General features: G+C 49.7%; 1 protein-coding gene across 1 annotated transcript; it reads right to left on the reverse strand.

Annotated features, from left to right (window-relative positions):
* Window positions 1-9280: 9280 nt before the first annotated feature.
* LOC136518095 (protein MIZU-KUSSEI 1-like) lies at window positions 9281-10648 on the reverse strand. Its single transcript, XM_066511753.1, has one exon. It carries the CDS (start codon window positions 10425-10427, stop codon window positions 9522-9524), a length of 906 nt encoding a protein of 301 aa, XP_066367850.1. The 5' UTR covers window positions 10428-10648; the 3' UTR covers window positions 9281-9521.
* Between the last annotated feature and the right edge of the window lie 5239 nt (window positions 10649-15887).

The raw sequence follows: 15887 nt of genomic DNA on the forward strand, positions 1-15887 counted from the left end.
TTGGTTGGTTGAGTTTTTATGATTTAAATTGTTATATTCTTGTTTTCTTACATGGAAACATTAATCCAAACGGTCATTTTACTCAAGCATATATTGAAAAGCACTAGAACCTCCAAAATCATGCACAATATTGTCGATATCGTACTGCTATCAGCATACACTATTTCGGACGCTTATCTGAATTCTGAAGGAATCTGGATGGTTTGGAGAAATGCTGGATGAATTTGTGAGAGAAAAACACTGTTCTGGATGAAAAAATAAGCGGATCAAGCTGGGTTTAAGAGCACGCGAACGGAGCCAAATTGTAAAACTTAGCGACCAAGGAGGTAAAATTGTGACTATCCAGGCTATCTCATATTTCTCATAGTAATCTCAACAGTGTTCTAGTCTTGTGCTTAAAGCTATGAGTCCATCATAGCATTGTACGAAAAAAATAGACAACCTATATTTTTAGACATATTAGTATAGAGTATAGAACTAAGTATGACACACACGACAGTTCTCAATCAATTAATCTTATACTAGGCTATTCATTCCTAGGTTAAAATTATAATGAGCTGTTCTAGCAGATGCAAACAAGCTATTGTAATAATTAAATAAGAAACACTGGTGGACAGCAGGTCCATACATAGAAGTTGCTTATTTTTCTAGTAAAATTATTTAATATGTCTGTTAATGTTACTTTGAATATAGACATGTGCTTTCATATTATGTTCCTATTGCATAATAAGTAGTTTAAATTTTGTAATGCTACATAATGTTAATTTGAATATTGTTAATTTGAATACTCTAACCCTTTGTTTATCAATTTGTAACAGGGTGGCTCCTCCCACGTAGCACCTGTTGTACCTTCTTCTTGAGGTGGAGTACGACGAGCCGCCCCGAGCAGACATCTTGAGTCACACCGACGCAGAGGTGGCATTGCCTCCTTTGAGGCCCCGCACGCACACTAGGGCGCACCAGTGGGACGAGCGTTATGCGTCGTATATACGGCGTGTCGGTTTCCTCGAGCTTGTCTATGTTGTCAACTACGGTCTTCCGCCCCTTCACCTAGCACTACTTACTGTAGCTATAGACAGGTGCGAGTGCCTTCATTGTACGTAAACATTCTTATAACAAAATTAAGACAACTAACAGTCGTTCTATTCTTATAACAGGTGGAGGTCTGAGACCCACACGTTCCACCAACCTTGCGGCGAGATGACCTTGACCATACAGGACGTGAAGGCTATCTTTAGCTTTCAGTTGGGGGGACTTCCAGTGATAGGTATAGTTGACAACGATCACTGGAGGGAGCTGGTGGCTCAATTCACTGGCTTTCTTCCACCAGACAACGAGGTTGCCGAGAAAAATAAGTGAGCAATTCAAGCCTATTTAATACTTGCATTGCTTTCCTACAGCCATCGGGTCTCATTTTCTTTGGTGAATTTCAAAAAAAGTTTTAGTGTTTCGTCGTCCTGGATCACAGAGCACTTTGATTACTTAGACCCATAGGCTAATGAGGCTCAGATCGACAGGTTCGCTAGAGTGTGGCTCTGGCACTTCCTTGGTGCTTTTCTATTCCTAAACGCCTCGAACAACATCATCAGCTGGATCTTCTTTGACATACTACGCCAGCAGTGGGAGAACATAGCGGCATACAGCTGGGGCAGCGCAGTCCTGGCATGGACGTATCGATAGCTATACATTTCCTGCTGTCGCACCTTAGGATATGCGAACCTTTGGGGTTGATCCTACCTACTCTATGTTTGGTGTTGGGAACGATAGCCCGTTGAGAGGCCCCTTGCTACTGGTTTACTGGTAAGTACTTCGGTTCACTATATTCTTCGAGGCAGTTACATGTGATTAAATTATTAATGGCTAATTCATTATCGTGTTCAATACAGCATTGGAATGGGCAGGATACACTCCCTACAGCTCTGTATATCTGGACGGAAGTAGAGTTAGTTAGAGGGAATGCGAGGCGCAAGTACAGGGAGTACATGGACGGTCTCGATATCCTAACACAGCACCAGGTTACGCTCTCTTTACTACCATATATGTGTCTTGTTCGATGTACACTATATCACAACCTAACTCAATTACGAAATGTTTAGGTGCATTGGTGTCCTTAGGATGCTCCAGAGCTTGAGTACTATCTAAGTCCTATCACTAGGGATGAGTCAGATGAGTATCGCTGCAACGTCTCTCTTATTTTCTTCCACGTGGTCGAGATTCACTTGCCCATTAGAGTTTGTAGGCAGTTTGGAAGCATGACAGGCTACCCACCACTGCTTTACTCTACCAACCAAGAATTGCACGAGTACGTTATTGATTAATAACAAAGCTATAATTCAGAGGTGTGTATGGTACAACTAAAATCGTTCTGTTGCAGGTATGATCGTAGGAAGAGGTATAAGACCAAGGATTGACGTGTGACACACAACACATACATCTAGTTGTGGCAGAACTAGGACCAGCAACTGGTCTATGTGGGTCCCCCACACGACCAGCACACCTTTGATGAGTATCTATGGTGGCTTCACAGGTCTACAAGGACACATATCAAGCCCCCGTACACTGAGGAGGTGATTGATGAGGACTCAGAGGAAGATGTGTACGACGTTGCCACTAGGGACGACACATAACTACAGAGAGCTCCGCTTCAAAGATATGTGGTAAGATACTCGAATGGTACAATTTGTCATTCATTTGGTATTAAGTATATGCTTACTAAAACTGTCCAACCGCGTTTCTGTACCCAGGCGACACAATTATCAAGGATGTCCAACGAATCAGTGTTTTGACTTCACGAGTCTAGAGGACAGGAGCTAGACGTTCTTGAGGCTTTTATGGAGGTAAACATAATGTCGGGTTCTATCGGGTTCATAAACATGTGGTCCCTCATAGACCGGCTTCCCAACAAAAGCTCGTCCCAGCAGACGATGTTGCAAACGACGCGCAACTCATGAGTCGGCCCAAAAACCTAAACGACATGCCAGAAGGGCGATCCAATCTCCGACCAAAAGGCCTCGCTAAGACGGAACAAACGCTTGCTTCCAACTCTGGCCCACCTCTTCGACCGAAAGGTCTAGCCAAAGTGGAATAGCGCTCGCTTCCCGGTCCAGCCAGCCTCTTCGACCGAAAGGCCTAGCTAAATACCGCTTCGGACTCTGACCCGCGTCTTCGATCGGAGATGCATCAAACCCCTGCTCAACAGCTCTTCTCGAACTGGCATAATCAGAGCCGACTAGGACCAACCGACCAAGGACGCTCTCTCGATAAAGACTAGGAAACGAGCGGAGCAAGTAAAGCAGGACGCTCAAAGTTAAACAGCAATATCAAGGACTATACCCTGTACACCTACAGGACAGTACCCTACGACCTTACAGGCATGACAGAACTCAAGCAGTGTTGTATGCGCTGACATTTTCTCTATAGTTTTATGGGCGCCATCAACTCCCATACCAGATAAACACGGTAAGGCTCCCCCATACCTCTAGACATCAACAGTGTTATGGCCGCTGGCATTTATCGTACTAGACGAACATGGTAAAAAACCCCTCATGCCTCTCAACATCAACAATATGGCAGGCACCGACGTCTGTCATACCAGAAGAACACGACGCAACCTCCCACGTGCATCTGACATTAAACAGTATTGTGGGCATCTACCATTATCTGGTACCCGTCGACATGGGCAACAAGATTTGGTAGCATACGTACTCTGTCTCTCTCACTTGTAAGGCCATTCCCTTCATCTATAAAAGGAAATGTGTCCTCTCCCAACAAAGGGATCCCTCAGTTCACTTACATCGATTCATCCTTTGTAGCTTTAGACACTCTAAAGCTACACAGAGCGCACGCTCAAACACTTAGCACATAGCGGAGCTCCCGTCACTCTCGGCCCTTCAGACCAGAGTCCAACTGGACCTCTTATACCTCTATCTTTCTTTCTTCCGTTTATAATCCCATAGCAAACTTCGAGCACCTAGGCTCAGGAATAAAGTCATCGACCAACTCAAACTAGACGTAGAGCACGTTGCCTGAACCAGTATAATCCATGTGTCATTGAGTGCTAGGCCACCTTTGATCACAACGTACAACAAAACTATAAATATTTACGTGTTGGTCACTTTCTACAATGACAGGTTCATAAACTCGGGGTCCCTCATGGATCGGCTTCCCAGCAAAGGCTCGGCCCAGCAGATAATGTTGCGAACAACGCACAAACTCCGGCCCAAAAACCTAAACAATAGGCCAGAAGGGCAATCCAATCTCCGACCGGAAGACCTGGCCGAGGAGGAACGGCGCCCGCTTCCAACTTCGGTCGGCCTCTTCGATCGAAAGGCCTCTCCGACCGGAAGGCCTGGCCAAACACCACTTTTAACTCCGACCCGCGTCTTCGATCGGGGATGTGCCGAACCCCTGCTTACAGCTCTTCTCCGACTAGCGCAATTAAAGCCGACTAGGGCCAATCGGCCGGGGACGCCCGCTCGGTGAGGACCAGGAAATGGAAGGAGAAAGTAAGGCAGGGCACTCAAGTCAACCGTAATACAGAGGACCGTACCCTATACACCTATAGGACAGTACCAATAGGGCATGTCAGAAGGGTACCCTGCAACCTTCCTGGCATGTTAAGACCCAAGCAGTGTTGTGGACACCGACATCTTCCCTATGGTCGCCATCAACTCCCATACCAGACAAACACGGTAAAGCTCCGCCACATGCCTCTGGGCTTCAACAGTGTTGAAGGCACCGACGTCAGCCATACCAAAAGAAGACGACGCAACCTCCCACATGTATCTGATATTAACAGTATTGTGGGCGCCTATTATCATCTTGTACCTAACGACGTGGGCAACAAGACTTAGCATATATACACACACACTCTCTCTCTTTTGTAAGGCCATCCCCTTCATCTATAAAAGGGGATATGTTCTCTCCTAAATAGGAGAAATCAGTACACAATAACTCAAACAACACACATGATCCGAACGACCAAGGATCCTAGCGAACAACATACATTCGAACACAGCACATAGCGGAGCTCCCGTCACTCTCGGCCCTTCAGACCAGAGTCCCACCGGACCTCTTGTACCCCCATATTTCTCTCTTCCATTTGTAACCCCACAACAAACTTTGAGCACCTGGGCTCAGAAATAAAGTCACAGACTGACTCAAACTAGACGTAGGGTACATTGCATGAACTAGTATAAACCATGTGTGCTAGGCCACCTTCGATCACAATGTACAGCAAAACTATAAATATTTACGTGTTGGTCACTTTCTGCACCGACACATAAACTTGTCCATTCCGAAAATGTTTCTTTAGCATATATGCGCTTGGGAAATGCACTAACTTTAACGTTTATTTATGCAGAAGGTGAAGCGAAGCTGCAGGAAGCTAGCTCAGAAGCTGAGCTGTATGGACACTCCTTGGGTGGAACCGACAGTCCCGGCGTGGTCGAGTGGCACGTCTTCTGGCTCTTTAAGGACACCAATATGCTCTTCTCAGCTGATGACAGGTGCCGCTTTCGTAGTGTGTACACCACCACATCATAGCGCTGGGAACGACCTTGCAAACGAGGACGACGACGATGATGACCCCCCGGGCTTCCGCAGACAGCACCACCAGTTGGACGATTGGCCACAGGACGAGATCGGCATGTCTCAGCTAGGTGGTGCCCCGCTTGATACCTAAGGAGCCTCACAGGTAGTAACAAAGGTAGTTTCTTTAAATACGTAGGCTTCATGAACTAATGATCATAAATATTATAAGTAATCGTGCATATCATATACTTGCAGGGTACTAGCCATACGCACCGGCAACACGACCACACCGACGTTGGCTACACTCACAATGTGTTGTCAACAAATCTGAAGAGACAGAGGCGTCCGAGGGATCCTTACACTCCTGGGTCTTAGTTTGTTATGTCAAACTTATGTCGAACAAATGTTATGTCCGAAACTTATGTCGTCCAAAACTTAGTTGGTTATGTCGAACAAATGTTGAACTTATGTCCGAAACTTGTCAACTTGCGCACGGACTCCATATATTTGTTTCATATTCGTTTCAACGCGTCGCGGCAGCACTGCCGGTGAGATTAACTAGCAACTAGTTCGGGAACTAGCAGTCCTGGCGTATCTTACCACCGGTGGCCAGCGTGTTGACCCCGATCCTCTCGAGCTTGGTCATCGCCGCCACGAAATCGCCGAAGACGGCACCCTGGTTGGACGCGTAGTAGTTGACCGTGCTGCGCGACCTCATGCCGGAGTAGAGCACATGGTAGAAGGCGTTGTGGAATTCCACCGACGAGGGGTCGAGGAAGGCGAAGGCGTTGGGGTTGGAGCTACAGGTGCCGTTCAGCTGCGACGCGAAGCCGGGGTCCATGGTCGCGTCGCTGCCAATCCTCACCGACAGCAGCTCCCGTAGCTGGTCTTCTGTATGCGTCCAGGTCCTGCCGCGCCATGCACCGTGGCGCGTCAGTGCCGCGCCAAGATCGGTGGCACGGCAGACCCTGCCACGTCATCGGTCAGTGGCCCAGTTGTCGCCACGTCACCCCTCTCGCCGCGTTTCGCCGCGCCATGGTAATAGGTGCGGCAAAATGTGTTAGTTTTGAAAAATAAAATTTAAACAGTGTTAAATTTAAAATTAATTTATAAAAAAATGTTAAAAAAACTATGTGTGTGTGAGAGAGGAGAAAATAAAATGGCCACAACTGTGGTTGCTCCGCACGGGCACCGCATGCAGGTGAGTGCGCCGCGTTCCGGTGTACGAGGCTGCCGTCTCGTGCGTGCCAACCGCGAACGGTAGGCTTCCCGCAGGCCGACTGCGCCTGTGGGCTGCGGCCTCCGCGAGCGCCCGGGCTTGGGCGTCAACCGTCAAGGCCGATGGCCTAGCCGGACTGGCAACTGCAAAGTCCGGAGTCCGAGGAGATCTCCCTGGGACGTCACAGAAGCCGGGCAGAGCAGCTCCCAGCACCACAACTGTAGTGTGCGTTCGGCTCCATGCTCCTCGGATCGACGGTCAAACAAAGCGAAGGTCGAGGGATCACAATCACATACCGCCCACCAGTCTCCTCCCCGCTCTTTATCGAGTGCCGCGCTCCGTTACCCAGACAGACGAGGGTCCTGCAAAAGCAGGCGCCGCCGTCCCCCGCCATGGCACCATGCATGGTGGTAATCATCGCCATCATCTCGCAGCATCTAGCGGTAATGGGCCTGTTCGGCAGGACTGAAAAATACTGTTTCGGCTGATTGTTGTGAGAGAAAAATACTGTTCTGGCAGGACGTGAACAGTGATTCTGTGAGAGGAAAAACAAGCCAGCCGAACACGCTCAATGATGCGAGAATGATGGGGGCCATTGGCCGCCTATTGGGCCCACCTGCGGACCTGCTGCATTGGATTTGCATCGCATCCTCTCCAAAGACCACCTGAGAATGGTTGGTGCGCTAATGATCACCGTTCACCAGCAGATGCAGAGCAGCCAGCAGGGGCACTTTATTTGCACCGCTTGATGCGTGCCTGCCAGTGTGTGCTGTGCGTGTGGGCATCAGAAAGAGCTCGGCGATCCCTACGCCATTGCCATGGGTCACGGCCTCGGTAGGAGGGAGACGACGGTAGAATAGAAATGGCCTGAACCCAAAGATGACGGGAGAAATGGTCATCAGCGCCGTAAGCAAAGCTGCCCTCGTAGTACGCACCATGTTCCCTTCGTTTAGTCGGCTGATGCTATTCTGCTGTGAGAGAAAATTCAAGCGAACATCACGATGAGTAGTACCGTCATCCCTGATCTCTCTCCATCTTGCATTGATGATCGGGCGCTGCGGCCCCTCTCTGATCTGATGCCGTGCTGGGGTGCCTCTACAGTACAGTAGCAAGTGTGGGTACCTACTCCTGGGCTAGCGACGCTGCCCGTACAGTACTGGTGGTAGACAGGTTCAGCTCTCTGCTCGGGCATGCCGCTGCAATCCGCACCGTACTGTACGTGCCTCGGGATGGGAAACGGGGATGCGACTGCGACTAGGCATTGCATGCATGCCTATCAGCCTATGCCTACCTTCTTCTCCGGTGTCCGGTGCTCCCAGTCCCAGTCGTCTCTCGCCCTCCCCGCGCTACCATGCACCTGCACCTGCACCTGCACCAGCACCAGCACCAGCACCAGCACCACGCCTCACGTCCTCCTACCGCTTGCTCTTGCTCCTCTTCGGCACGCTCCGGTCCACTTCCAAGTCCCAATTCCATGGATCATCACTCTCCTCTAGCTGGAGCCTGGAGCTGGATGTGATGGATCCAATGCTGGTTTAATTTTGAGAAGCCACGACGGTCATTTTGGTCCCTCGACTATTACTCGAGGATTAAATTGAGCCTAAATGCAGAGTTTAAGGACTAAAACGGTCTTTTTGAAAGTCTAGGAATGAAACTAAGCCTTAACTGACAGTTGGTGACCAAAATAGCTATTCTGCCTTATGGAACAGAAGCAGCAATGGATCCTGCCCCGGATTCCACATCCCATCCCAATCCCATGGCTAATCTCAAGTTAACCTGGACAAGGAAGGAGGTACTGTACGTACAGAGCACCAGGGACAGGTTTCCTGAACTACTGATGCTTCTGGTCGGCTTCTTGGTTCTACTACTATTCTACAAACCTTGCAGCATGCTGCAGACATAACACGAACCGTGCTGCTTCCGCCTTACCGCGACCACGAGCGTGTCGGCCTGGCGAGGAGCACCCACTGCCCGCTGCTCAGGCGTTTCATCCTGCTGTACTCCTATCGGAGTATATACTACAGTGTACAGTTTGAAGGAAGCTGCGAGCCTGGAGAGTGGAGAGCCAGGTTTCTGTTGTGATTCTTGGTGCAACTGGCACCACAACTCACAGATTCATATACTCCTCCTAGCATAAACTTGGATTGAAGAAGGTGTTTTCGAGAAGGAAATCAGATATGCAAAAAGCAGCAAAACGTAACAAAAGTCGGACGAGCTACGCCAAACCAAAGGAATGGGTACAGGCCCACCATAAAAAGCAGGCAAGAATTCGAGTCTTTTGAGACCAACATGGCGAACTGTCCTGCCTGCCCAACGTGACATGAATTCGATCGCCCAACTTTTGCACGAACAGTATTCGTAGCGGGTAATACACGTATATTTCACAGAAAGATAATACACGTAGTAGTCTTTCTCCGTTGCTCTCATAATATATGCTTCAAAATCGAGAACTTTTGTGCTCTTTCTTCATGAATTTTGCAATACAAGGAAAAGAAAAAACTCAGTTGTCTCAGATGCGAAGGTTGAAGCTAGTAAGTAATACGGGCTATTTTATTGAACATTACACACCATATGCAGAACAAGGTGCTACTACTACAACTATTCAGAGCTCAGAGCCATTGCAACCCCGAAACAGCTACTACGCTTGAAGCTACCAGCCACCACCTAGGTGCCTAATACATTTTCACAGCTTGGCATGCACAAAAAAGAACGAACAGGGCCCGGAGGCGTGATCGACGCAACTGATCCGATGTATCAGTGCCATGGCCGATCAGGCTCTGAGGAGGTAGACGCTGAGCTCGGGCCCGCCATGGCCGCCGCTGCTGTTGTCCGGGTTCATCATGTAGAATGCCTCAGAGTCGCGGGATCCCACGACGCGCTCGAACCGGGCGCGCATGTACATGACGTCGCCCTCGCCTCCGCCGCAGCTGGCGGCGGGGATGACGCCGGCGCCCATGGACACGGGCTCCAGCGCGCGGAGCACGCGCCAGTCCGCGGCGCCGCACTCGCGCCGCACCGCGTACCCGCAGCTCTTGCCGTTGCAGTAGGCCCGCCACACCGTCTCCTCCACCAGCTTCTTGCCTCCACCGGCCGGGGACGGTAGCGCGGCCGCGGTGGACGAGCCCTTGGCGCGCTCGCACTCCAACGCGATGCGCACCAGGCCCGAGGCCATCTCCCGCACCAGCGCCGCCGTGGGCGCCGCCAGCTCCAGCAGCAGCGCCGGGCACGCGCGCGGGTCCACCTGGAACGCCAGGTGCACGTGGCCGCGCCGGTGCCCGTACAGCGTGCCGGTGAGCCGCGCGCCCAGGCCCACCTGCCGGTGCCGCCCCGCCACGGCGTTGGCCAGCGCGGACCGCAGGCGCGACACGGCCGTCCGGACCTTCCTCCTCCTCTGCCCTGCCGCCGGCGGCGGCGGCGGCGGCGGCGGAGGCTGCTGTGCCGGCGCCGCCTTCAGCGGAGGAGACACGACGAAGCCCTCGGAGTGGAAGGACGGACAGGCGGAGGAGAAGGCCATGGTCGCCTCGTCCTCCTCCTCCGCCTCCGAGCTCTTCATGTACTCGTCGTCCCCGAACGTCGCGGCGCCGTGGCTCTTGCTCTTGCCGAGAACGGGCCACTTGAAGTGCCGCCTGGAGAAGGAGAGCGAGTCGTGCGGGTTCCTCGCCGTGATGGTTCTCATGGTGGTGCGGTGCCTTGCTGTCTTCTCCTTCTCCTACCCTGAGCTAGCTCAAGCTTTCTTGAAGCAAGCAGAGTAATGCAATGGACTGGAGAGCTGCGCGCTTGTGTTGGGCTGTGTGCGCGAGGTTATATTCAAAGCTGAGCTGAACGTAGCTGTAGGAGTACGCTGCTCTGCTACTCCCACCTCTGCCCTGCACCACACCACAGTCCACAACACTAGCAGGGCTTTTGTACAAGGGAGGAGGCTGGTGAGCAAACAGGACAGAGGAAGATGAGAGGGAGAGGGAAGTGTCGTTCTTTTTTCTTCATGCTTGGCCTGTGGGATGTGGCTGAAGCCTGAAGGCCCTGGTTTGGTGGGTCCTGCAGTGCAGGTGTGGCCCTTGTTTCTTTCTTGTGAGGAAATGGTAGACAGAAACTGAGATTGTGGCAGCGGGGACAGGACTGGGGAATTTATGGTTTGATTAGACAATTGGGCCCCTTGAGATTGCGTGTGTATGTGTGACAGACAGAGAGTGACGAGAGAGAGAGGAGGGGCCGTGCCTGCTTTGAATTTGATGCCAAACTGAAGCTGGAGGGGATTGTTAATTCGTGAGCACCTGTGAATGTGATTATGTTAGTGGATGATGATGATGTACTGATGAGGCTAGAGTGAAGTGCTCATTGGCTCGTTCTCACTCCTCAGAGGTTTCTTCTGTCTCCAGGTTCTCAGAGGTTTTTATGGGCAGCAGATTAGAAAACAGCTACCGTCTTGTTTAGGTTCCGAACAAACGAAGACTTGATCACCTGATTGGTAGTATGGTTGTCTGCTGAATTCTCATGTAGAAGAGTAAAAGTATATAGACCATGTTCGCTTCTCTTATAATCCATCTTTTTCAGCTTGTTTTTTCAATCGGCAAATCAGCCGGAACACTGTTTCAACTTGTTTTTTCAGCGAAGCGAATGGGGCCATATATAATTTGTCAGGGTAAGCAAATTCTCTGATCGGCGTCTGCAGGCTTACTGTTGGAGTATACCTATAAGCAAGGGTCTTAGTCAGTGACCACTGCTGAGCATTGGCATGCTGAAAACTACGTTAAGAATCGAAGCGTCTTTGTCTGAAACACAAGTGAAACCAACGCAACTAATGAAGCATCTTCTTTTAAATACAGGAACAGATGGGCATGCAGTGCCGCTTTACCTAACTGTACCGAACTGAAGCTCGTAGTCACAGCTGCTCTTCTGCTCCCAGTGCGACCGTGCGAGGACGAGCACAATTAAAACCGAAAACAACACATATAGGAATACACAGTCCAAGTGTTTCTCCATTATAAAAAACAAAGTATACTCCTGCAGTGTTTCTCCATAAATCTTGAAAACAACACAGTGAAACTATGTGAGGACATTTCTCCATTATCAAAGAAAAGGAAATAGAAGGAGCATTTCATGGCAGAAATTTCAGAGTTTTTGGTCATTTCATTTCACAACAGACTGTTTCATCTTTGTGGCTCTGTCAGAACTTTTTTTTAACGGAATCTTTCTCAAGATCGACTACGAGATGAACACGCTACTGTAAACATGCAATTCCTATCCCTTTTCCTTTCAATCGCGTACGGTGTGCACCTTTACTTCTTTCTTTCTTTTGAACGGTGAGCGAGTGAGTGAGAACGTGAGATCCAAAGTCACAGCTGAGACTGATGAGGGCGCCTGCGGCGGCAGATTGCAGGAGCAGAACAGAAAGACGACGGGGGGAGGGGGAGAGCAGCGGCGGCGGCAGAGGGAAAGCGAGCAAGCAGAGCAGAAAGCAGAGAGGAGGAGTAAGGATGGCAACGGGTATATACCCGTCGGGTATCGCCGGAACGTTCTCTTCCCCACTACGGAGAATTCATCCCGTCCCCATCCCCATTAACTGTCTCGGGTATAGATTCTTGCCCATCCCCATACCCGTCGGGTATCGGTCGGGTAACAGATACCCGACGGGTACTGCATACCCAATAAACAAGGACACTTGGGGTCGCAGCTTTGCAATCAGAGATGTTTCTTCTTCACCTGGATATAAGTGTCGGAGTCTCGGAGATGCCGAGGAGAAGGAGCGAGGTTACGAGGAGGACGAGCAAAGGTGGCAGAGAGACCGAACTGAGGAAGCGAGGGGCACGAGCGCTCATGAGACAGGCGTGCTTGTGCTGCTGGTGGATATGGTGAGGAAAAATTGAACGAGGGTTCCTAGAACTCACAAATTATATATATGACTGTTTAGATTTGGACCAAAATATCTATGTTGAGCTTCTTTGGGCCTAATACTCGCATGACAGCTCAAATAGTCGGGTTCCCCAACGGGTAAAGGGGACGGGTAAACAGGGAACGTTCCCGTACCCGCTATACCCGTCGGGTACGGATTCTTGCCCATTTAGATGCCCGCGGGTAAAGATATGATCCCATCCCCGTTCCCTAATGGATCAAATACCCGTCGGGTATCGGGTATCGGGTCCCCGTTGCCATCCTTAAGGAGGAGGGCGTTGCTGTTTTTTTCCTCTGCCAAAGCTGACTGAGGATCGGCGCTACGCGAGGCGGGTCCCAAAGGTGCGGCTATGGCCAAAAGCGAAAGCTGCTGCGTCCTGCCGGCCTGCCGCTGCCCTTGCTTGCTTTGACCAGGACCATAGGCGGACACCACACCGCCACAGCCCACAGGTGGCAGGCCACCCACTGCCTGCCACTGCCAGCCAGGGGACCGACGCCGCGACGGCGACGGTGCGTGTGGCGGCAAGGGACCGGATCGGAAGCGCCGGGCGCCGGCGCAGGTCGGGTCCAGGTGAGGACGTGACACGCCGTACAAGCCGCCGGCCCCTCGTCCTCGACTCCTCGGAGCTATGACTGGAACTATTGCTAGTGCCACGGGCTGCGGCAGCGGCACTGCCGCTGCCGCCCCTCCCGCCCTCCACGAGACCAGACGGACCAAACCAGACCACGACGCCGTGCCCGTGGCGTGCTACACTGCGAGCCTGCGACGCCGACCGACGCGATCGGCGTTCGGCAGGGAGGGACAGACACGGGCCACGGCTACTAGCTCCGTCGGCGTCCGTCCATCGTCGCCCTGGTCTAGTGTATAGTGCTGTCGTCCCTGCCTCTGATCTGATGGCAGCTGGCCTGCTGCTGGATGCTGATGGCCACCGCCGCGCCTTCTTCAATCCAATCCAGGTCTTCAATTTCGCGTCTGCTCCATGGTTTCGTACTGTGTATCATGCTGCTGTCTACTCCAGTACTAGTACCACCAACAGGGCAACAGTCCTTGCCCTTCCAATTATGAACGACGATCGTGGCTCAGCCGCTCAGTGACAAAACACCATCAGTTAGCTTATCAACCGCAAAAATCATCAGCAGAACGGCTCCTACGGTCACAAGAACCCCAAGCAAGAAGAATGGCAGGTTAAAATACTGTGCGGTATTGAAACCAGGCATGCATCCATCCATGATGACGAAACTAAGTGGCGGTGATTGTCTGTCTTGTGACAGTAGTAGTACTGTTCAGTGGTGGTGATTGTTTGTGTTGTGAACGTATTTTGGTTTCACGTCATGCACGTGCAAACGTGCTACTCACTTTGTCCTCAAATATAAAGAATTCATATTTCTCTTAAGTTACACTATATTAATTTTGACTAAATTTATAGAGAAGAGCATTAACACTTAACACGTCAAAGATGTATATTATAAAAATATACATTTCATAATATATACAATTAATCTAATTTGAAGTCCTACGCAATTTTCTTCTTTTTAAAATTTTTTGTTAAGATTAGTATAATTTATCTTATGAAAAAACTAGATCTCTCGTATTTCAAGATAGAGAGTACTCCCTCTATCCCTAAATATATGTCGTTTTCGCTTTTCGAGAAATAATTTTAACTAAATATATATTAAAAAATATTAATATTTAGAGTACATAATTGGTATCATTGGGAAGATCTTTAAATCTAGTTTTTTAATAGATTTATTTGAAGATACAAATGTTATATGTATTTTCTAAAAATCGAGTCAAACTTGCGGCACATACACCAGTGACAGTTGTTTAGGGACGAAGGTACTAGTACAATATAAGAGTGGCCCAGACTTGTATCACATGTGGACATAATCCGCGAGATGAATTTATTAAGTCTAATTAATCTATCATTAGCACATATATTACTGTAGCACCACATTATCAAATCATGGACTAAATAGGTTTAAAAAATTCGTCTCGAAAATTAGTCGTAATCTGTGTAATTAGTTATTTTTAGTCTATATTTAATACTCCATACATATGTCCAAACATCCGATATGATATGGAGTAAACTTTAGAGGGTAAACGAGGCCTGATCCACTCTCTTCGACCCAAGAAATTGGAAAGGATGGTGCATGGCCTAGCTTCAGTTAGACTCTTTTAGGCAAGTGTGGAAGCCATACAAAGTAGTATGGCTAGAAAATTGCAACCAAACATCCCTCAATTTTTTTTCATGTTTCCTACATTTTTACTATGATAAGAAAATAAGTTATTTTTTTTATAAATATTCTATTTCCTTTGTTCCAGGCCTTAGAAGAAAACCAATCCGGATGGCCACCGAGACTCTTGGCGTGGAAAAAAAAATTCGGTGAGGACCATCTCTACCATGACACCGTGCGGCTATACGACTGACGCATGACCCATGAGACATCTAATTCACCGTGCGTATGTTTAAAATAATACTGTGGTCCATATTCCAGTTGCACAGTCCTCACCATGTCTTTGACTTTTGATAGGGATGATCCTCACTGAATTTTTTTCCCTTGGCGTGGAGCTGACCATCTCTGACAAGTTAACACCAAAAATTGCTTACAAATACAACCGAGTACGTACCAACATCTAAACAGCGATGGACTATTTGGCGTGTTGGCTGGTTAGTTTCTGAACTGGTTTAGACTGGCTGATGCTGGTTTATTGTGAGAGGAAAACACTGTTGGCTGATTGAATAAGCCTGACTAAAACCAACAAGCGAACTGGTGATGACGAATGAGGACTACATGTGTCATCAACAACTATTTTGACTCTCCGACACGTACACGTGTTTACAATTAGGTAAGCTAATAAGGTAGACGTGCGGAGTGCAGACGCGACGTGATGCAGCCAGCCAGCCAGCCATACGGCGAGCAGAATCCTTTTGGCCGGACCATTTCCTCGCATGCCGATACGGCTGCCGGCACAGCACGGCCGCCGCATCCAATGCTGGTCACCTAACATGCAGGACGTTACATGTACGGTGAGAATTCGGAAGGACAGTGACGATAATAACATGGTGGCGACGGGTACGATAGGCTGCGACAGAAGAGGCACCCGGCCGCCCGGCGACACCGATGCGACACGGCATGGAGGCGGCCGGCAGTCGGCACCGACCTCCCCGCACGCGGGCACGGCAGTTGCCGACACCGTGCTGCGCTCGACCAAACAGCTGAAATTGCCAGGCCATCTCGCCATGTA

This window comes from Miscanthus floridulus, chromosome 17 (assembly GCF_019320115.1).
Source record: "Miscanthus floridulus cultivar M001 chromosome 17, ASM1932011v1, whole genome shotgun sequence".
Taxonomy (NCBI): Eukaryota; Viridiplantae; Streptophyta; class Magnoliopsida; order Poales; family Poaceae; genus Miscanthus; species Miscanthus floridulus.